Consider the following 23452-nt stretch of genomic DNA (forward strand, 5'->3'; position numbering starts at 1 on the left):
GCATATAAAGATATTTCGGAAAAAAAAATCTTTTTTTCGTTTATTTAAATTAAGAAATTGTTAATTATTTATATTTAAATAATTTAATTAATACTTACCATTAGTTATTCATGTAATAATTGCCACTGCTGGAGAAAATAATCAGTTGAAATAGAAAATAGTAACAGAAATATTTATTTGAAGGATGTATGTATAAAAATACTGTTTGAAATATTTTGTGTACTAAGTATAAAAAAACAAATTTAATATTTAGTATTTATTTAAAAAATAATAAATAAATAATTAAAAAAAAAGAGAAAACTTATTTCTAAAAACTTATTTGTTACTTTTAAATAAGATATATATTTTACATTTCACATGACGTGTTCACATGATAAGTTTTTAAAAATAAGTTTTCTCTTTTTTTTATTATTTATTTAGTATTTTCTATTTTCTAAGAGTACAAAATAGAAAACAGTAAGACAGATCACGTTTTATAGACACATGAATATAACATCTTTTTATAAACACGTTTTAAAATAAATTTATTGGTTATCAAATAACTGGGTAATTATATAATTAATCTTACTATTTTTTATTTTGTTCTCTTAAGAAAATAAATAAAAAATAGAGAAAACTTATTTATCCATAACATATCAAAAAGTAAAAAAAGATATCTCATTTGAAGTAAATGTATATAAATGTTAAATACTATTTTCTTTTTTTATATTTACGACACAAATACTTTCAAATAGGATTTTCAAATAGGATTTAGATACATCCTTTAAATAAATATTTCTATCGAATCCATTTTTATTTCTTCTCAGCATTATAGCATGCGTAGTCGGAACAAAAAAATATGCAAAATTTGCCTGGTTCTAATCTATTAATTATATATGATTCTTCTGTTTCATTTCTAATTTAATTGAGAGATATCTGCAACTCTTTTGTACAGCTTGATGCGTATGCGTTCGGCTGGAATATTGAATTTTCTTGAGAAGAAGTGGATCTCACAGCAAACTTACAGTCACTCTGATTATCTTCAATCAAACAGCTTCCAACCTGTCGAATATATGCACGTTCGCTTAACTACCGGACTGTTCTACATAATGATGATTATTAGTGCACTCATCTGCATTTTCGAAAATATATGGTACAAATTACAACATATGCGAAAATTAAAGAATTCTAACTCAATATTATTGGGAATACATGACAACAACTTGAGTTTAATGGAGAAGCGTTATAAAATAAGATCGCGACTTGAGCAGCGTCGGAAGCTTAGCTGGATATTGTCTGAAAGTTTAAAAAATCCAGAATTTCTTCAAAATGTCAAAATACGAATTAATCGATGGTAAATGTAGGACTTGCGGCTATAAGATATGCAGCCATAAATATATGAGAATGTCGAAATTAATCTTTTTTACGTTTTCAGAAAACAAGGTAAACTAGAGATTAGTGTCTCGTTTAGTGTTTTAAAGGTTATATACGATCGAAACGTTATATTCACTGTTTGCCATATTAAATATTTTTTTGCACTGTCTTAATTCAACTTGAAAAAAATCTTTAAAAAAAATAATTTGATCTTAAAATTTAGAAATCTTCAGATTTCAAAGAGAATGTTGAAACAGGGTGTTTACTCAAATTTTGTAAAAAAATTCCTTAAAAATTCCCAGGAATTTTATTCAAAATTCCAAGCAAAATTGCAAAGTCTTTTAATGCAGCAATAAATTTGAAATAAATTTCTTTTTTCATACGCAGCTTTTAACATTCCTTTAATTGTACAAACACAAACAAGTTTTAAAAATTAAATTTGAGTACTAGAAACACATAACAATGAACTAAGAAAAAGTATATACGTATGTATAATCATCTGTCCGCAACACGAATCAAATTCATTAAAAGTGCAGATGTATGAAAATGGATATATATGTTATAATTATTACTAATCGATTGTCGACATTTTACATTATCAAGAAATGAGCAAAGAAGCAATTTTGTTAAAAAGAGAGATAGAATTTAAAAATTAAAAGTAAAATTTTAAAAATTTTACTAAACTACCAATAAATCCTATAAAAATTCATGATTTTCAAAAGTGAAAAAAGAAGCTCTGAAAAAGGTTTTATTTTTGCTCCCGATAAACACCCTGTTGTAATACGTTAATAAATATTACATCACACCGACTTTGATAAAAGAAAAAAATGCAAAGAATATAATTAGAGCATAATATCAGCAGTGAGCGTAAGAGCTTTGCTCCGTTTCTTTAATTTTGATTTAATAATAATAATAATATTTATAAGCATAGTACATAATATACAATACAGAAAAATAATCATGGCGAACATCGTCATTGACCAATACATTTTTTTCTGCGTTACGCAAAACTACACGCAAAATTGTATTCTTCGAATACAACTCGCAACAATTATAATCGCAGAAACGATGTTCCTCTCATTGTTACAAGTTATTCACAATTATAAACAATGGACATTTACAAATGCATTATGCATCGGCATCATATATTTAAGGCCTATACGGATCTTACATCGTAATTAAAGAAATTTTGGCTTCTTTTTATGTGGTGCTTTACCACTTATGACCCTTGAAAAGGGGAATGCGGAAGCGAGTGAGCGAGAATAACAGTCTCAGCGAGGAATCGTAGATTCGAATGCACCACGACACTTCTTCCTCGCTTCCGCATTATCGATTCCTCGATTTTTCAAACCTGACAAACTTAACGCTAATACCCTAAGATTTAATTCTAGATATCCAACGGACCTTAGCATCTCTCTATCTTGCGAGACACCACACTTCCTCGCGCATAAAAATGTATTAACGCGTTTGATTATTTTCTGTCCTAAGATACTTTTCTCAGAGAGTCTGATGAGTTAAATTCCTTGCCTCTTTGTTAAATAGGACAGATAAAGAGAAAAATGTATTTATGACGATTGTGACCTCAGTACGTAATGATAGTATGGGGGAAGGGGGTATATGGGCTCTTCTAGGATTAACGTTACAATATTCTGACAAGTATAACGCATTTCATTTAATATTTAACGGCGCAACTTAAGACGACGTTAAGCGTAATCGTGTTTAATTTTTTAATATCTTCTTTCCGCTCTGTTGCAATCTTTATACGAACGTCATAATAATTACTGGGCTTGTAAAACCTTAAATAAATTTGTTATGTGCATGGATAATAAGTGTACCTTATTCAATATACAATGAAAGATTTGGCTACCTATAATACTCTGTTTCTCGTTTAAAACGACGAATTCATATATTTATTTTTATTTCCACAATAAGAAAGATAAGATTTTGATTGGCATCTGTTTTGAAACATGCAAAACTCACTCGAGCTGCAATGATCGGAGTTTTTTCACGAAGACTAGAAAAATTCATTAACGAGAATAAAATGAATTACACGTAGATACATACTTTTCGTATGAAAGAGACATGATGCGCCATATATAGATTATTAATAAAATATTGTATTCCTTTTGAATTTGTTCTATATATATAATTTTTTTTTAAAGCATACCAATGATAAGTTAAAAATATTAAATTGCTTTCTCACATCATTTAGCAAGTAGTCAATCTATTACTTTTTATGTCATTAATTTCAATACAGCAGATTTATTCTCGTCGCATATTCCAACATACTCCTACTTACTCCAATGCGCTCCAATATGTTTGTCACAAATGTACTGGAACACATTGGAGTTTAGCACGAGTAAATTGGAGTATACGATGCGAACGAACTTTATATCTTTGAAACAAATAAATGAGAAGGGTTTTATTTCTGCAAAATTAAATAAAATTTGAGTAATTTGTAACTTCGCAGAGCCGATTCTTCTTGATTTTTGAACGAATTTTTGCAGTGATATTTTGAAAGTCCCCTTTGCATTGAAAGGTATGGTGTACAGAGCTCTTCATTTCAATGGTCGCACATAAAGAACTAAAAACTAAATGTATCGGTAATCCCCATATTATCTACATTGCTAAGATATGTCCACCATCGATTTTGCTCTCATCTAGTAACGGAACTTTAGCACTTTGAGCTGACTCCATCGCGACTGGTTATTGCACTGAGATTTTCACTTCTTATTAATCGCAATGATAAAATTAACGCTAACAAGCAAAGGTCTACGCCATTCTTGTGACAAGTGCATATAAGCTTCTCGATCTAGAAATCACATTATTTACAAATACGCCGTTTAATCTTCATCAACAAAACGTTGTGTAAGCCATTGCATACAAAAACGCACTATTTTAATATTATAATACAATAGAATTCGAATAAAGTACGTATAGAATTATACTTTGACAATCCTGTAGGCATGAGATCAAACAACGTCTCGCAAGTATATTTATGCTAGCACTGCCGATAGCACCATATCTCATAACAAATATACAATACTCAAATTGAATTGAAAACAATTGGTTCCTCCAAATTATAATATCAATCTATGTAGTCAGAAATTGCAGTGTGTGAGATCTATTTTTACAGTCTCTTCAATGCCGAAGAGAATTCTAAAGATAACTTCTGATTTTAAAAATTTTAAGAACACAGAGAAAAATGTTCCTTTACGTTCAGTATTTTTTTGCAGTATTTCTTTCATAGAAACAATAACTTTAAATTAAATATCGTTATTATGCTAAATATACATTTTTTAAATTATGTTGCATTGAACAATGTTTGGCAGAAAACATGACTGTTCAAAAGGTATTTTTATACTGTTAAAAATAAAAAACATTTTGTTTTATAACATTAAACAACAACCTTGCTACAACCTTGCCTCGTGAACTTTCCACTCGTTTGATCCATTATCAGATGTGGCGAGACCGCTAATAACTCGTAAATAAGTTTCAGTATACAAGGGATATAAGGCCGCGGCGTAACCGTAATAATAAAAGGTCTTAATTCTCTTAATACTTTGAAATTGTCGAAACATTGAATTTATTTAAAAGTTAAAAAAAAACTTTTTTTAATGTAAAAATAAAATTATAATTGAAGTAAAACAATATAATAGTACATTGAAATAATAACATTGTTTAAGTAAAGAAATTCAATTATTTTAAATAAATATTCACTTTAAGGTAAAGATAATATTACTTAAAAAGTTAGAACCAACTACATTTTTTAGTTCAATCGTTGGTTTAGTTAGATTAGCTAAGACAGTGATACACAACCAGCGGCCCGCCAACTCATAGTCGAAAATTTAAAATCATATGTTCATCAAATATTACTTTAATGCAATAAATGTTTACAGTTTCATTTTTGCGTTTTTAAGTATTTTTTTAAGAATTTAAATTAAAAAATGTAGTTTATTCCATAAATAAATATGTTTATAAAATTTAATTTTTATAAATTATGTTAACATTTTTTTATTTTCTTATTAGTATTAAGATGTAATTTTTTTTATTCGTCTATTATACATACATATGTATTCATATTAATATAAACAATATATACATGTGCGTGCGCGCGCGCGTGTGTGTGTGTGTATGTGCGGTCCGCAAAACTTTGCTTATTTCTGAAAATGGCCCTCAATTTATAAAAGATTGCGTTTAGTCACTGGGCTAAAACATTCGCATGGAATGTTGGGGGACCTAGATTCAAGTTATGATCGAGGAAATATTTCTCGCAATAAATTCTTTACAATATTTTAAGATAAGGGGAAATAATAATGATGCTTGTAAGAATTAAAAATTATTAAATTAATTAGCAATTTAATTTTTGTAATATTACATTTTTTGATTCTACATAAAAATTAAGCTGTGTTTTAAGTCCGGTAAATATGCGGCGCGCAGTTTGTGGGAAATTTTGTAAATGTTTGTAAATTTACGTAGAAAATTATTAAACACGAAGACCGGTATAACCTTCTCGTTATTTAAATTTAATTGGATTGTTCCAATGCATAAATTTCTTCTAAAAAAATTTTTAAATCTAAAGAAACATTTCTCTCTGCGGATAAATTCACAAAATAAATTTTTCTCAAATTTTTTATATTTTTAGCTGAGTCAGTTTTTCTAAAGATGTTCTTCCAGTTAAAAAATCTTTGATTCGCTCAAATGCCAAGTGTATGCTAGGCACATATTTGACGTTCCAGCGCATACTTGACATGCATGGGAGAAAAATATTTAGCACACGGAGAGAACAGTTTTGCTTAAATATGACAAAATTTAGCTGGATATAGATCTGAAAATAATTTTGTTGGGTCATCAAAATGACTGTGTAGGATGTTCAAGTGTAATGAGTAAGGCTGCAAAATGTTTTATCTGGCAACTAATTTTTAACTGTCTTACACAGTTATTTTGATTGCGTAACAAAATTATTTTTAGATTTGTAACCTTGTTAGCTAAATTTTCAAACATTTCAACAAAACTGTTCTTTCCATGCACAAATAAGCATTTAAAAATATTTTTCTTGACGTCAGCGACAGCGTATCGCATTGCGCGTGTCACATTACTGCGATCCCAACGTCCGAATTCCGTCTAACTAGTAAAGTAAGTAGTTTTTAAAATAAACTTCTTATAAGTCTAAAAAACGTGCTAGAGTATTCTGACTGCGAAATTTGTAACATTAAAAATGCGTATGATATTTCGCACGATCTAAGTAACTCGTGTAAGTCTTGACTTGCTGACGGAGAATTCAGTGCGAATTGTTAATTCCAAAATTTAGACATTAAAAAAAGAAAGTAATAAACAAGATTCAAAAAGCATTTTCAAATTTTAGAGGAAATATGTCAGAGTAAACAATAAGAGAGGGTCAATGTAAAATTAGCCAATAAATTTCTGCACAGCTGAAAGAAGGTGCCAGAACGTTTCCCCACTATTTCCCGAGATCGTTTGAAAAGTGTGACAAAATCATACGCTGACAAAGAGACTCGCAGAAATTTGAAGTAGCTATCCTCACGATAAGTGGTGATATGTGAATGAATTAAAAAGTGCATAGTTCGATGTCCGGAGCAAGTCCCGCGACACGTATCCCCCGTTACGTGGAAGCCACGACGATATCCCCACGACACCGAAAATCGAGTTCAACCGAACTGTCCCCGGGAACTGAATCAGTCGGAATAGACAGGAGGCGTTACCACACTTCGCACTTATGTGCCGGATTCATCTTTGAGTCCTTAGGGCAGTTAAATTCCGTCGCAAATTCTGGCAGATTCGAAAGTGGTCCTATCACTCTGTACCTCGGCGGACTGTGAGTATCTTTCTCGACCTGGAGAATCACCGACTCGGACGTTATGGAGGAGCACCAAATCTGTGGACATTTCTCGTGTGATTAAAACGATCACCGTGCTTATGCTTATAAAAATGTTTTCAAACTATTATTAAAAGATTATTATGTGTAAAAGCTTCTCCGTCGATTTGATATATCCGTCATAATTATTATTTATTATTAATTATTATAATAACCTGTGCAAAATTCAGGAAAAATAGTTGACGATGCGTCAGATTGAGACCGGGTAGCGGCAGTTGATCCTTTGGACTCTTAGGCATCGAAAGATAAGCGTGATACGCTGCTTTAAGACCCCCGTTGTCAGCAATATTCTCCCCTGTATATTACAATCGATCGGTCTAAATTCTGATACTTCCATTATTGGTAAGCAATTATTTGTAATCAATAAAATTACCCAGCGTCTGTCGGCCATTTATATTTCGACCTTGTACTTGGTACTGGTTATATTGCTCCACAAAGCATTCGGTCCTATTTTTAAATCGCTCTATCGTAGCGTCGTTCCACCAGTGATGCAAATTTCCATGCAAGTCGTACTCCCGACCTACCCGATATTAATCAAATATGTAACTAGCGTAGAAGTAAAATTGTTTAAAATTCCAAACTTAGTCAACAAACTGGCAAATTTGTTTAACAATTAACCAGTAATAATTTACCAGTTTGTCGACTAAATTTGGAATTATTTGTTATTTTTATCACTGGTGACTATAAGTAATACTACAAGTTATGATATACAAAAAGTATAAAAATGTTCAAAATTTATATATACAAATTTTTATCAATGTTTGCTAGTGAAAATCTTTTTACATAATACATAAATATGTAAAATATTTCACAGATCTTTGAAGGGAACTATAATATACACTTAAACGGATCAAAAGATATAACTTTGCAAATTTTTTATGGATAACCGGAAAGAAATAGAAAAGTCGCATTCATTCCATTGTAAATATCATACTTTCCTCTATTTAACATTAACGTTTTATTTTTAAAAAAATAATACAAAATGGTATCGTATTTAAATTTTTCTGAATTATGTTTTTGAAAACCACCGTCCACTGCTGTTCCTACAGAACTCATTAGAAACTAAAATAGCACAAACATTTTAAAGTTAAAATACAGATCAGTACTTGACGTAATCGTTTCTCGAAATATTGCATTTGAACAAAATGGCAGCTGGCCAAAGTTGACAAAGTGACTTTTTACTATAAACTTTGTTCGATGTTTAACTGCTACAAAAAATTAACATCGTAAAAAATCCTCCATCAAACATAAGTTTTTAATATTTAGGAAAAGTGTAAAAAATTGCAAGTCGATTGGTTTGCAAGATAGAGCTCATGCGTTTTTGAAAACACTGTTTTACGGTTTAGACAAATTTGATTAGTGATATCACTTTATTTTATTTTTCAATAAAATTTTAATATCAAATAAAGAAAAGTATGATCTTTACAATGAAATAGCCACTTCTCTGTCTCTTTCCGTTTTTCCATAAAAAATTCACGAAGTTAGACTCTCGTTTCGACCCATCTAAGTATATCCCGAAAGAACCACGTTTATTAAATTATATGATGAAATCTTGCATAAAAATTATAATCAGCAATTATGTAAATACATTTACAAAAATATATGTAGAAATATTGATTTTTTTAAATAAAATATTGATAATCTTTGATTTAAAGCAAACTTTTTCTCATAATAATTGTATAATTAATTAATTAACACATCAAGATTTTATTTTCTATTATGAGGTTGTAAAAATATAGTACTCAATTTTATTTTTAAAATCATACCTTGGTCATCGAAGGCGTGCGTTAATTCGTGTCCCATGACAACGCCTATGCCGCCGAGATTCAAACTATTGGGATTCTTCATGTCGTAAAACGGACTCTGAAGGATGCCAGCGGGAAAGACCATCTGATTTTTGGTAGGTGTGTAATAAGCGTTCACTGCCGGTGGTGTCATTATCCAAGTAGTTTTATTCACCACCTGATCAAGTTTCTCGAGGTTTTTACGGAAACTGTACTTGTTCACGCGCAAAGTGTTTTGAAAATATTCGTTCTGCTTGATCGCCAAATCTCTGTAACGCTCGTCGAGTTCGCTGGGTTGTAAAATGAAGTCTGGGAAACCGATCATGTCGGTGATTGCGTTTGCTTTCTCCTCCGCAGATTTTCTCGTCTCTGCGTCCATCCAGTCTAGATTTTTCAAGTTCTTCGTGAATGCCTTACGAATTTGATTGATCATCTCCTCCGCCTAGTATCAGCAATCAAAACGAAAGAAAATATTATTATACATATTAAAATATGTATCTAAAATATAAATCATACACTAAAAAAGGGAGTTCGGTAATAATAAAGCTTTGGTAAAATATTTTCAATAAAATGTTTGATTATATAATAATAATAACCAATTGATTATTAAATGATTATCCAACGATTATTAAATATTGCTAAATATGTGGTTATATTAACTAAATATTTAATGGAAATTATTTCACTAAAGCTCAGTACCTACAATTGATTATTATTACTCAACTCTTTTTAGTATCTTAACGTCGTTCAGTATCTTAAAGTATTTTAAAACAACGAATTATTATTTTCTATTTTATTTTGAAAGCTTGTTACTTCTTCACTTTATATTAAAAAAGAAAACTAGAAAAAAAAGTTTTTCTAAATCGGGACATTAATGTGAACTAACCATGGGTTTACTCTTGCCGTGAAAAACCTCTCTGACGAACATTGCCCCAATGGCAAAACCCATGGCATTATTAACATCGCTGACGCAATAACGCCACTGCTCCTCGTGGCCTTCCGAACCGAATAAAGCTTTCCGCAAACCCTTGTAAGCATCGCGAAACGGCTTCGATAGGAACGCTGTCAAGGACCTCACGGTCTGCCAAACCAGATAATTATTCAGTATTCTGCGGAAAGAGAAAAGATAGAGAAAAAGATTGATATTTTTTTCAATGGGATCGATGACTTTGTGAATATACGCATAATTCACTGATCGCGCACTTCTCGAAATCGTTGAAACGCTGTTTCTTGATAAACCTGGCGTTCGACATTTCGTCGACAAAAATAATAGACAAATTTATTTGTATTAATTTTTGTCAAACATATAGTTTTAATTTAAAAAATCGCCTAGCGATAAAACATGAAGTTAAAAGATTTGTCAAGATAAACTCATATTAATAATTCGGATGAAAAGTTTATAAATCAATTCGATTTCGCGCAACATTCGCGCTTCGAAACAAGTGCGCCACGTCCGATGCGTCTGGCAGATATACGTACATCTTTCCATTAGTGGTTCTGTTATACTCTTGCACGACTTTCGTCAATTTTACAAAGTACTCTGGTGCAAAATTTACGATCATCGCTTTATTGTTGATCTTCTTGTTTACGAGACGTGTAGCGTTTTGGAAGAATTCTACCCACGACATCTAAACACATAAAGAAATTGCGTTTGTCATATTTTATTGACATCCTTTGCCCCGAAAAAAGTAATCATCTTATTTGTCCTAATATAGTCCAGAAATGTTTCATGTTTATTAAAGGGATATAATGCGAAGTTTGATAAAAAAAAAACGTGACAAAATATGAAAACAGTAAGACATGATAGCATGATACAATAGAGCAAGATGATAGAACGTAGTAAAATGTGATGGATTTAATAAAGGATAAATAAGCTATCATATAGTATGTCATATTAGAACAGCATTATATCCAGGAATCACGATACTACTATCATGATATCATGATAGTATATCTGCACTAAAATAATATATCAGTTCATCGAAGGAAATGTTACAACAACGGAAAAACATGAGTTGTATTCGCAATAAATGCATGAAAAATAAGCACGGTTGTGCTGAATAAAGTGTTTAAAAATCTGGCTAAATACGGATCTGAAAATAAATTTCGTTGAATCATCAAAATAATTACATAGGACATTCAGCAGAACCGTTCTTTCCGTATGCGTAATCAAAATATATAATATAGAATAAAAGGTGGTAAACGTACGAAGGGTGCTTTACGTTGCAGTTCATTTAACCCCATTAGATTGTAAATTTTCTCCTCATCTCTGCGATCTTCGGGCGGTATAGTGATCTCCGCGAGCTTCGTCTCGAACGCAATTACGTCCTGCATCTGTTTCTTCGTAGAGTTCTCGTCGCCACCTAAGAGCACGCCGATCTAAAAACGTGCACGAGTACCTGTACTCGACTCGTCCTCAAGGAAATACGACATATAGCGAAGTAAACGCGAATACTATTATTCGTGTACCTTCGTCATGTAGTCCAAATAGGCGGCTAGGACCTTGCCATGTTCGGTTACGTTGAGATAATTGTCCGCAGTTGGTAGTGTTAAACCCCCTTGATCGATCTTGGAAACAGCAAACGTAATACGTTACAATGATAAATACGTATTAATAATATATGTTAACCGACATTGTGATAAACCAAAAAATCTTATACTTTATTGTTGCAAACCTTGTTATTATTTTATTTTATTTACTCAGTAAATGGAAATAGATTGAAAATTTGTAATCCATATTCCCCAATTCATTTGAATAAATTTTATTTGATTAAAATTTAAGGAATTTTTAAACTTTAATTGGGTAAAAATGGATTTGTGTGGTAATTGCCAAATCCAAATTTTTGATTTTTTTGAATTTATTTCTGTCTAAGTATTTTGAATCCATTTCCGTTTGCTGGGTAGATAAAATAAATAAATAAATTTTTATCATATAAAGAATTAATATAATTTTATTATTAAATTATTATATTATATTAAATTATTAAAATTTATTAAATTAATATTAGAATAATTAATATAAGTAAAAACCTACAATTTTTTTTATAATAGTTCTTTTTTATAAAAGTTGTATGTTTGTGAAAAATGAGAAGGTAACTCGATCTATTATATTTCCTTTGAAAGATGAGTTTCCCATTAATTTAATTAACCGCTCAGTTCTAATTACACGCCACCTCTACAACGATAATAACAGGAACAAAAATTGTATTATCACTACCACTATAATTAAAATAAGTTTTGCACGCGCAGAAAACGATAATAATTAACTTATTATTTAATATCTATCTAATATTCGTTTAGACGATCTATAATTCGCATTAGAATATTTTAGAACAAAATTTTACGCTGTAATACTTGTCTTTTTCACACACATATTATTCAGCAAACAGAAAGGGATTCAAAAAATCAAAAATAGATAGAAATAAATTTTTTTTTAAATCAAGAATTTGAATTTGGCCACATAAATCCCATTTCTATCCAATTAAAGTTTAAAAATTTCTTGAATCAATTTTAATTAATCAAGTGAGATTGAAATTACAGAATATCTATTTTTTTCATTCAAAAAATGTTATACGAGCCTATATAATAATTTATTTTATAATCTATTTTAATCCACATATAATCTATTTTAATCCATAAAACGGAATTGAAACGAAGTGATTTCTATTTTTTCAATGCAAAAAATTTCGCAAGCCACGTAATCCATTTTAATCCATGACGTGGAATTGAAATGACTTACACTGCTATGTTTGAATTCAACATGTATTTAAATGAATTAAAATAAATTACAAATTTTTAATCCATTTCTGTTCACTGGGTAGTTTAATTTATTGCAATCTGCTTATACACACCTGAATTATGTATCTAGTGCTGTTTCGATCATCTTCATTCACGCCCCAAGAGAATAGACCACCCATATTGTAAACATTTTGCAGAACGTGCATACTGTTTTGTAGGGACCACGCGCTGATGTTGAATTTGCCCGAGATATTCCAACCACCGATATTGTCCAACAGTTCCAACATCGGCTTCGCCCCGAGCGTCTCGATCGTCTCATTCGCATCCATACATGACATATAATAATATTTGGCCTTCTTCTCAGCTTTTGATTTCATTTCGCTAAGTGGTTTCTCTGTGTGAAAATGACGACTTGATAGATACGTACATAAAGGTTCGTTAGGTTCGTCAGTTACGCTCGTTTACGAATGATTACCGAGAACATTCTTGACGACTAGCTGATTATCCTGCTCCAATTTGCCAAACGTGCCCCAAACACTTTTCCCATCCGGAATGGGATTCTTTTTTCTCCAGCCGCCGCACGCGTATTCGTAGAAATCGTCACATGGATCGACGGAATAATCTATACTATTAATTAAGGAAGCTGCCACCGTTACACATTGCTCCGTGAGGCAATGCGTACTTTCTGCAACAATGTATAAGCAAAAACTCAATGCACTAACGTTGATTAGCGTTGATTAGAATTAATTGTAGTTAATAGTCGAGATAATTGTTTTCTGATTGCACTGATAAATGAAACTACGATCAGAATAAGACAAATGCCCAGAGTAAAAAAACCGTTGATACAATCGGCTGCAGCAATGTCCATTTACAATTAATCTTACTTAATTAAACTTTTCGCTTTTATTAGAGATGTGCAAACTATTCGAATAGGAATCGAATCGAGTAAATTTCGAATACGAATTACATATATTGACAAGCTTATAAATCATATTTTAAATAATTTTATATCGTAATTTTATTTCACTTACACAGAAAAAATCTTTTTTCACCATTCACGTATATAAATTTGACTTAACTATAATTATATTGTTAATTAAAAATTATATCTCAACAATTTGATTTGATTTAATTCAATTCGGCAAAAAACCTTGACACATCTCTATTATTTTTCACAGATATGAATTGTAATTGAAAAATAATCAAATCTGCAATACTTGTCCAGTAAACGAAAATAAATCGAAATGGATAAAAATAAATTCATTTCGACATTTTCAAATTGAAAACGTTTCAGATTTTTCGAATTCATTTGAATCCTAAAATAATATGATGGTACATGAATCCATCCGAATTCAAAATGATGAACAGCGCATTTCGTATTTCAATCCATTTGAGTTCATTTAAATCCCAAAATTCGGGACTCTAAAGCGCGAACTCGAATAAATTAAAATAAATTGTAATTTTCAATTTATTTGAATTTATTTTTGTTTGCTGGATAATTCAAACTGTCGCAACTAAGATCTTAGTAGCTGTGATTATATTTTTGTCACCTTCTCCGTGAGCGGTGACGTGAAGAATCTGGGCCTCCTCCCAACCATTTTTGCTACTGATAACAATGCCGAGTACTATAATCGTTAGCAGCAAAACAGCGCAAATTATGAGAAGGCATCTTTCCAAAATACTTCTTGCCTTCCACATCGTTGTACCCTATAACAAATTTGTATCGATCGTATCGATTAGCAACTTAAGACTGCCACAGTCTGTCTAATTACTGATTTAAAATTATAACATTAAAACGATCATTTTCGTAAAACTCTTATTTCAAAGAATATAAAAAATTCCAGAATGTTGAACCGAGGAAACACACTCACCGTATGATATCTTATATGCGTGGCAGATGTACTGATACCTTCGCTATTTAGAGCAACGGAACCGATGCTGCTGCTGTCTTCGTCCTCGAATTCAGCTTGTTTGTACCTCGTCATCTGAACAACAATCATGTGAAAATAAATTTTACGCGCAAAAACCTTGACGTCAGATTAAGGCAATCAAAGCAATATTTAAACTGAACGTACGAGCCGTCAGTACAGTGTTATTATAAGTCTACGCCATGCGGCGTATATGAGCCTTACAACAATAAATTGAATCGTTTGATCTTTACGATTCAGATGTCGAAATTCTGGCACATCGGGATACGAAGAAATATCGACGACGCGACCAAACCGAGATTTAGAACAGATTTCCAAAAAGTTCAATATTTTCCTTGCAACGGTAAGAGAGAAAGAGATTCTCATAAACAAAGATAATGTAACAAAGTATGTCGGTCGCGTATGTTTAAGATAAGACAATTAGTCGTAAATAATTATGTCACATGCGACAATGTATAACTTTGCGCCTTTTGTTAGTTGATTAAACAACAATGTCGTTGTAGTTTAAAGGTCTTTCTTCATAATTTAAATGTATAGGGTGTTTCGTAAAAACCATAACAGTGTGTTTCAGAATAGTTTCCTAAGATCATTTTAAGAAATTCTCATATACCAAACTGTCATATAATTTTTAAATGCAATAGTTTTTAAATTAAAAATGTTCAAATTTGGCACAAATCAAATTGTCCAAAATGCGCGCTCTCAGATATGGCATATCGTAATATTTTTGTACGATAAATGTTCCTAAATATGATTCTTAGTAAGTTAATAAATCTTTTTAATTTAATTTAATGCCAATTTAAATAATGTGAGGCCAATAAGTACGAGCAAAAATTTGGTATAATTAATATCTCTTTAATTTAAAATTGAACACAAATAATTCAAGTATTAAACACAATTAAACGTTTCCACTCTACGGAGTTCTCTTCAGTGTGCGCATTATTACATTTATGGAGGGCTATACGCAACGGTGTTCATTTTTCAAATTACAAGCGCAAACAATTATAAAAACACAAAAGTCAATGAGTAAAATAAGTGAGTTTAAGTTATTAATCTAAAAGACTGTTGATTTATTCGTCGTTTTCGATACGCAAACAATCATGTCCGGAAGTTTAAGAACCAGTAGGTTTTTCTCGAACGATGCGTGCAATCCGTTCTTTTTTTAACCATGATGATTTTAACATTTTAAAATTAAATACTTAAAACCGTATCTCGCAAAAAAATGTATTTGATGTAATCGAACTTACAATTTGTCGTTGAAGTCGTTGCATAGTCAAGTGAGGTACAATTTCTTATTGATGCAATTATAACTCACACGTACAAAGTTCTAAGATGCTGTGTGCGATCTTTACTGGTCGACGTGACAAGGGAAACTGATATTCTGACAAGGGACTTCTTGGGTGATCGTTAATTAATCTACCAACAAGGGAAATGGTTCATTGGCGTACCAACCAGCTAAAAATTGTCCCGATCTTCAAACCGGTGAATTGCCCGGCTAGAGAGCTTCTTGCATAAGAGTACTCATGTAACACTATACAAGAAAGAGAAATTGACACTTGAGGATGACACGAAATTGAGTCAAAACGTACTGCGCTTTTGTGTGCAAAGTTAATAAACTTGTGTTATTATTTCTACGCACCAACAACCACAGTTACTCTCATTAGTCCATTAATAATTAACTGGAAACTGATGTATTTAAATATGGTAATACGACTATGACCTACATTTAAGGCAGATGTTATGCTGGAGTATTTAAAATAATAAACTCTATTTTTATATTTCTAAACATCGACAAGTGTGTTAAAGATGGTAATATAACGATCGTCTAAAAGTTCAGTTTTTAAATTTAACCCATATTTTTTGTTCATTTATATGCATTATTTCAGAAATTAATCTTTTGTTGTAATTGGGTTCAAAATTAAGTATCTTGACATTTTTCCAGTCAAAGGAGTGATTTCGTTGTACCTTGTATTCACTAGATAATGATAATATAAAACTCGAAACATCAAAACTATCCATTTCTAAATTTATACGAAAGGACTGCATATTAACATTGTATTAAAGTTAATGGTTTATAAAATTAATTTAATTACCTTAAAAGTTATATGAACAAAAGATAACTCAATTAAAAGTTACATTAAAATTACGTTAATTTAAGTTAAAATAAAAGTTAATTTTGAAAAGCATTATTCATATTAAATTAGAAATTCGCAAGTTTTTAAAATTAAATTACTTAAGGCAATTATAATACAGATCATCAAAAAAATTTTATATTTTATTTGTAAATTAATTTTATATGGAATAATGAAGAAATATTGCTTTTTATATAAGAATATATTTTTTTTACAATGTTTTTTTACATAGATAAATTTTTAACTGACAAAGAAAATTCCAGAAATATTCATCGATGGCAATTTTTTTGGCGATTTTTAAGGCCAAAAAAAAAACATATCACGGCATTTATCAACATGCAGTTTGGTTACCGAGTTATAAATTTTTTAAAATCCGAAAAATTGAACGATCACTCCGTTTTCCATTCCAATTCTCGTTTGCACTGTAGGAATTTCACGATTTATCGAAAAACACTAAAGTTATAACATTTAGCTAAAATATCGGCATAGCAATCACAGCAAAGTACTATTCTGCGAGAAACATCGCTGCTTTATATGCATTGTTATCTATTACAAAAATTCGTATATTGATTCATATACGATATCAATATTCAAATTGCTTGAAAGAAATAAACATAGCAGGACACATATTAAAAAAAAAAAGTAGCCGAATTTCCAATATTTATATATTTTCTTTGGCCTCCAAAAAGTTGGCATGAAAAAACTATAAACTCTTCTGGGATTACTCTTGTTGGAAAAAAATTAATAAATTAAAAGTTAATAAATTAAAGTTTAGGTGTTTCAAAAATGTTTAATTAAAATTAAAAATTAACTTATTAAAAATTAACTAAGTTAATTCAGAAGTTATTAACTTTCTAACTTTTTAACTAATTACTATTCAACCCTGGCGATGGGCCATATCCAAGCATGTCAATTCTGGACATTGATTTATTAACTTTAGACTTTTTTCATTTTAAAACTGTTGCAGTTTCGACACTTTTTGATATTAAAATTTTCGTCTTAAAATGATCTCAAGAGTTTACCGTTGCTATGGTCTTTATAAGACATCCTGTACATAGTTACCATTTCATATAACAAAAAATATGGATTTGCTCGAGTATTTCTGATTCTTTTTTATTTCCATATGTAAAATGAGTTGAAAACTGTATGTTGATCACTCACCGCGAGAAATTTTCATGAAGAAGAGAGAGCTTCCGCGAAAGAGACACGTTTTATAATTGTATTTCACTAATCCTCATCTGCATAGCAGATGTTTGTTTTTATGGCACAGTTTGTCGAGTGGAAGTACAATAGGCGCAATGGTCTCAATTCAAACGTTAAAACGCAGTACCAACACTCAAATGTAACACGATACTCGTGCGCTACACTGCGATCACGTGGAAATAAAATCTATAAAATGTCAACCGCATCGCGATTAAATATCCCGGAGCAATAGCAGACCACCGTTCTCTAATTTAATCTTGAATCATTGAATTGTAAATACAATATATTAATTTATCGTCGCGAGTTTCAACGCCAGATCCTCGTCTGTTTCCATTCTTCACTTCGCAGTTAACTTGTTGCTCCAGCTTCAAGCGAAATCGGATTTTTCAAGAAACTAAAAGGCTAAACTAATTAGAACTGATTAGCCCGAAGATCGCAATCGATGTTACGTGTCGCGGATAACGTTTGTTAATATAAAATGATCAAGTTTCACCGCGTTTACCTCAACGTGCGAGCTTCGCACGTTACGATTCCCGTGGTAGCTTCGTCGAGGATGCAAAATTCACTCGCGAACTTCTCGCGCAGCAACGCTACGATTTTAGCTACGACCGTACTAAAAATACGACTCGTCCTCGGCTCTACGAGCTAGAATGTTGACGTTCTGAAGGAGCGCTTGAATGATATCGGAACAGGCCTATTCCGTTTGACAGGCCGTTTATTGTTTAATGCCGAGAGAGCTCTCGCGTCGTTAAACTATCGATTGTAATTCGCACGAATTCAAATTACTCGACATTCAGCGGAGAACGCAGAGCGAATCCGTATTGTTCGTTGTGACACATGGCCGGGCGAATGTACACCACTGTACTCGAACGAGAAACGAGTGAATGCGTGCCTCAGTTCTCCTCGACCGTCCGTCAAGTACGCGTTTTGACCTGCAGCCTCCGTTCAAGATGAGATTCGCTGATAGTATTTACGTCATCGCGTCAGCGAATGCAGATGACAGATTGACAAACACATTGCACGTGCTCCGATCGCTAGCGTCACACTAGTCACAATCTCTCTTTTTCATTCGAAAGAGGAAATGTCTGGCCAACATCTGATACTTCGTATGCAAACGTACCAATTAAATTTTCATTGCTGGGAGAACGCGTTTCAAAATTTAAATGTAGCAACTTTTGCGAGATTTATTTTTAGCACGAAGTTTTCACATATAAGGTAAATTTCTCATAAACCAGGAATTTACTGCATTTGTATTTCTTTATTTAAAAAAACGTTGAAAATAAATGATTATGTTTTCAAATCCAAAAAAAATTCGTTAACGCCCGCAACGAGCAATAGTGTGAGGATGCAAACTCAATTCAAGATTAATTTGAACATGAATTATATTTTAAACTAAAAAATACATCAAAATCACGATACCATGTTTCAACTTTACTTGATCTTCTTTAATCGTATATATCTGAAAAAAATTTACAGATGTTTAAATGGTCCATATGTCCATGATACAATTTGCCAAGAAAAATTATACGATATATTGAGTAGTGATATTACTATTCGTTGTCGCAACTGTGGTATTTTATATAATAATTTTTGTATCGACTGAAAAAGACCAAGTAAGGTTGAAATGTATTGTAATTGAGATTCATTCTTTGTTTAAAACATAGTTAATGTTTTATTGAACGCTGACATCACCGCTTTATTGCCCCTTGTAACCGTCATCGAATTTTTATTTGTTTTTATATTGATGAACTTGTATATCTTCATTGGTTTTAAATCCCTTTGTATGATGCGTGACGTTCTAAAATATATTTGGAAACTAATTATGTTAATATTCGTAAGTTTACACATATGATTTATTCATTGTGTCATATGTGTACATTATCAATGTTCTAGCTCAGAAAGTTCACTTCGACTCTTTTCTTCATTTATAAATCTTTGGAACAGTTTAAAGAAAGAAAGAGAAAAATAGATTTCTAATTAATATAAATACGATGATAACCATTTTTTAATTATAAACGATTGAAAAGTACTGATTAAGTTTCAATTAAATAGAATGAAGAAGAGTCTGTACATTAATCTTCTAATTTTGATATTAATTAAAAGTTGGATATTAAAAATTGGAAGAAGCAAAATGTTGCAATAAAACTTTCACCAAAGAGCATCAGCTTCATCAACAGTTTCAAAAATTTAATAAAACGTTAGAGAACCTCCCATAACGACGCACATAAATAGTTTACGTAGAGTCGCTTTAAATTTCAATGAACAGGCCCCTTCTATCGCAATTAATTTACTTTTCGAAAAATAATCGACAAATATTAAAGGAAGAGAAGTCTCAGATCACGCATCGCTTTCAAAGGCTTCAAATCGAGGAGCGATATACTTTCGCGAGCACTCAAAAATATGCATTTACTCCAATTGGTTTTTCCGAAGCTTCGCTGGAAAAGACGGAAGAAGCGATGCGTGGTCGGTGGTTACGCGCCGACTACGGCCGCTCGCACGCGTTGCACTGTGGCAACGGCGTGCGTAAGTAAGCGCGCGAGTGTGTCACTGTTTGCTGCGTGCGTGAATGCGTGCCGAAAAGCGCGCGCGTCCCGAACACGCACGCGCCGCGCGCGCGCGCGTTTGCGTGCACGAGCACCCTCGGCTTATCTTCGCCTTCGACGAAGGGCCTTGCTCCAGCAGGAAGCGGACACTTGTGACGCCGTTATTGTCATTAAAATATTTCGCGGCTTGATGCGGCAGTCGACACCGCGCGGACGTTAATAAAATCAACAAATCGCAGTCGGCTTTAACACATGCACAACGTCACGCAAAACTAGAGCAGGCTTCACGTCCTCGTATACACATGAAAACAAAAAGAAGATGATTCTAACGAATTAGAACATCATATTAAGAAAAGTCGATCACGCTTTAAAGAATGTCAATTGGCTGAGAGCTGCTGAGAGCTCGATTTTATCGCAAGATTGATAATTTTGCCATGAGATTCGAGATTTGCGCTTGAGGATAAACATAAATAATTCATCCCAGCAAACACCAAATTATAGTTGTATAATTATTAGTTATAATTTCCTACTCAACAATAGAACTGTTATGTAACAAATGTGTAACAAAACAGTTACATTATTAAGTAGGAAATTATAACTAACAAGTATACAACTATAACTGGATGTTTGCTGAGAGATATATGAGTGTCGCAAAGATTTAATTGTTGCTTCCAACTGGGCGGATCTTACTCCGGAAGTTATTTTGATAGGAACGCTGACAGATTTTAGATTATCGCGCTACGCCGAAGCAAACAACGCGAAGATCACGTCTGCTTGCACGTTGCATGTATTCAGGCGCGAAATAGCAGACGAAGATACGTTGCATCATCGCGCGAATAATCAAGCTCGATTAATCGTATTTACGTTAAAAACGCGTTAGGCTCGGTCAAGATAAACGCTGCACTTTAGTTCATGTGTACGTAAGTGATAAAGCCATGACCTACGATCATTAATGTTTACTCGACGATAATGAGGCATCGTGAAGAATACGATATGAGCTTCGCTAAACTTCGCAACCTCCCTTCCTCTCTTCTCCCCTCTCACTCACACACAAACATACACACACACACACACACACTCTCTCTCTCTCTCTCTCCTCTTCTGTCTTTCTCCCTCTATCGCTATATGTCATTGGATATATCAATATCTGCAATCGCGAGCGTTACATAACAACGGTACTCCCAGAAGGCAGGGTGGACCGTTTCGCCAGCGGCCTCGGCTCATTGTCAATCGAAGCTATTTCGCTGACCAGTCAGCCGGGAATCCCATGTCAGGGAACCGGAACCGCCATATATACGCTCGCGTTCACGGATGCACGTATTAGGACTCACCTTCACCGACATCTTGACCCAGCACACGATCGCGCAATCACTGCACTGTCACCTTAATTATTGATTCACCATTGAGGGTGGAATACGCGCGCCCACACGCGAGTCGGGGGCAGCGATCGCGACGAAAAGGGCAGAAACGAGGGTGGTGGCCGGACAAGAGTGGAGACGGAGGGCAGGGGAGAGAAGGCGACACGGTCTTCACTGGGTGTTTCCGGCTGTCATCGACTCTACGGCATTTTCCGCGTCGTTTTCGCCAGCGTGGCCGGTAAAATGTGCTGCAAACGGCTTTCGGCGGTCACCTCTCTCGATGGGAGGATGCCCTTACCACCCTCCGTCGCGCAACCCCCTGTTCTCCCCTCCGCACGCCCCACGAATCCCGTTTATATTGATTTCTCGCTCGTCCGGTTCTACCTGCCATCTCTTATCGTCGCCTCGCGACAAGTATCGGCTTATCATCGTGAAATTCCGATATATCGCCGCGTCACGTTAGCCGTAGCTAATTTTTGACGAGGTATCGTATTTAATCGCGCGAAAAACGGCTAGTCATGGAAAATAGAGCGATTGAACAAAACTGTCGTTCATTTAGCGCACATTTAGTCTACATTCTATTTTTTTCGAGAGGAAAAAAATAATTACAAAGACAGAAAAATTGAATGATGCTCCTTTGGAAACGAATTTCTAGTTTTCGATTTTTTTCATAATTCTATAACTTTGGACCTACACTACTGATGTATACACTTCTGATGTATACTCATCACTTACTACTGGCCGATACGCGAGCATCGTCTACTACTGAAAAAATGCCGAAGGCGGAATAGAAAGGGATTTGTTTTAACTTATCGTTCCATTCTTAATTATATCTTCTACAATGAATTTTTAACTTTTAATCATTTCTTCGCGAAAGTCGAAATAAATCAACATAAAGCTCAACATAAAAAAGTTCAACAATCTCAAAGCTACCATCTTTCAAAAATTTACACCTTTATAATCTCATTAAATAAATTCATAAATGAATATAGTTGATTAATTTTATCATTGATATCTCACAAACATCACTATTCTCTCGTAACGTACTTGCGTTTAAAGTTACATTTGTCAGAACAAAATACGGTCGACACAGTTGTGTGTTCACTGTGGAAGAGCTATAAGTTTCAGTATCACTTTCATGTTATATAATATAAAAGTTGCGATAATGTTACAGTTATAATAATATAATTTCTCTTTTCTCAAAAGTAAAAATGATGGTATATTTCTATCATCTTATTATAATTAATTTTTTTAGTCTTTTTTAAAAGAAGTTAATATAAAAAAATTTATTTATTGTAAAAAACATTTAAAAGAATATATTTTATATTATATAAAAGAAAGCAACATATACAAACTATGATATATTACGAAATATTTGCTCTATATAAAATATTACTCCCAAATTATATAGCAGTTACAAATATAGCAGTGACGTATCAGCAATTATATATTTGAAGACAAATAGCACCTCAACTTTATAATCATTTGTTCAATAACTAGAATAATAATACATTGACGGA

The 23452-nt window shown here is 32.6% G+C and overlaps 2 protein-coding genes across 7 annotated transcripts in view; one reads left to right on the forward strand and one right to left on the reverse strand.

Annotated features, from left to right (window-relative positions):
• The window catches only part of LOC105205239, a 64215-nt gene extending 61036 nt beyond the window's left edge, over positions 1 to 3179 (forward strand). For all 3 annotated transcript variants that reach the window (XM_011174557.3, XM_026130735.2, XM_026130734.2), the window contains one exon: positions 935 to 3179. In XM_011174557.3, the coding sequence (XP_011172859.1) occupies positions 935 to 1337 (403 nt within the window). In that variant the 3' untranslated portion in view covers positions 1338 to 3179. The remainder of the gene's footprint in view (positions 1 to 934) is intronic.
• LOC105205240 (endothelin-converting enzyme homolog) lies at positions 2216 to 22188 on the reverse strand. Of its 4 annotated transcripts, none has more exons than XM_026130733.2 (13): positions 15944 to 15982; positions 14643 to 14756; positions 14322 to 14478; positions 13247 to 13456; positions 12885 to 13165; positions 11503 to 11601; positions 11242 to 11412; positions 10513 to 10661; positions 9920 to 10142; positions 9016 to 9475; positions 7623 to 7769; positions 7405 to 7544; positions 2216 to 7249 (listed from the first exon to the last, which is right to left on the reverse strand). In XM_026130733.2, the coding sequence occupies exons 1-13, from the start codon at positions 15965 to 15967 to the stop codon at positions 7073 to 7075; spliced, it is 2352 nt and encodes a 783-aa protein (XP_025986518.1). In that variant the 5' UTR covers positions 15968 to 15982; the 3' UTR covers positions 2216 to 7072. The 4 variants fall into 4 exon arrangements, with proteins under 4 accessions (XP_025986518.1, XP_011172860.1, XP_011172861.1 ...); XM_011174558.3 differs by lacking the exon at positions 15944 to 15982 and adding an exon at positions 21906 to 22188 and having other exon boundaries at positions 2258 to 7249; XM_011174559.3 differs by lacking the exon at positions 15944 to 15982 and adding an exon at positions 18534 to 18548 and having other exon boundaries at positions 2258 to 7249.
• Between the last annotated feature and the right edge of the window lie 1264 nt (positions 22189 to 23452).

Source organism: Solenopsis invicta, chromosome 6, assembly GCF_016802725.1.
Source record: "Solenopsis invicta isolate M01_SB chromosome 6, UNIL_Sinv_3.0, whole genome shotgun sequence".
In the NCBI taxonomy this organism is placed as follows: Eukaryota; Metazoa; Arthropoda; class Insecta; order Hymenoptera; family Formicidae; genus Solenopsis; species Solenopsis invicta.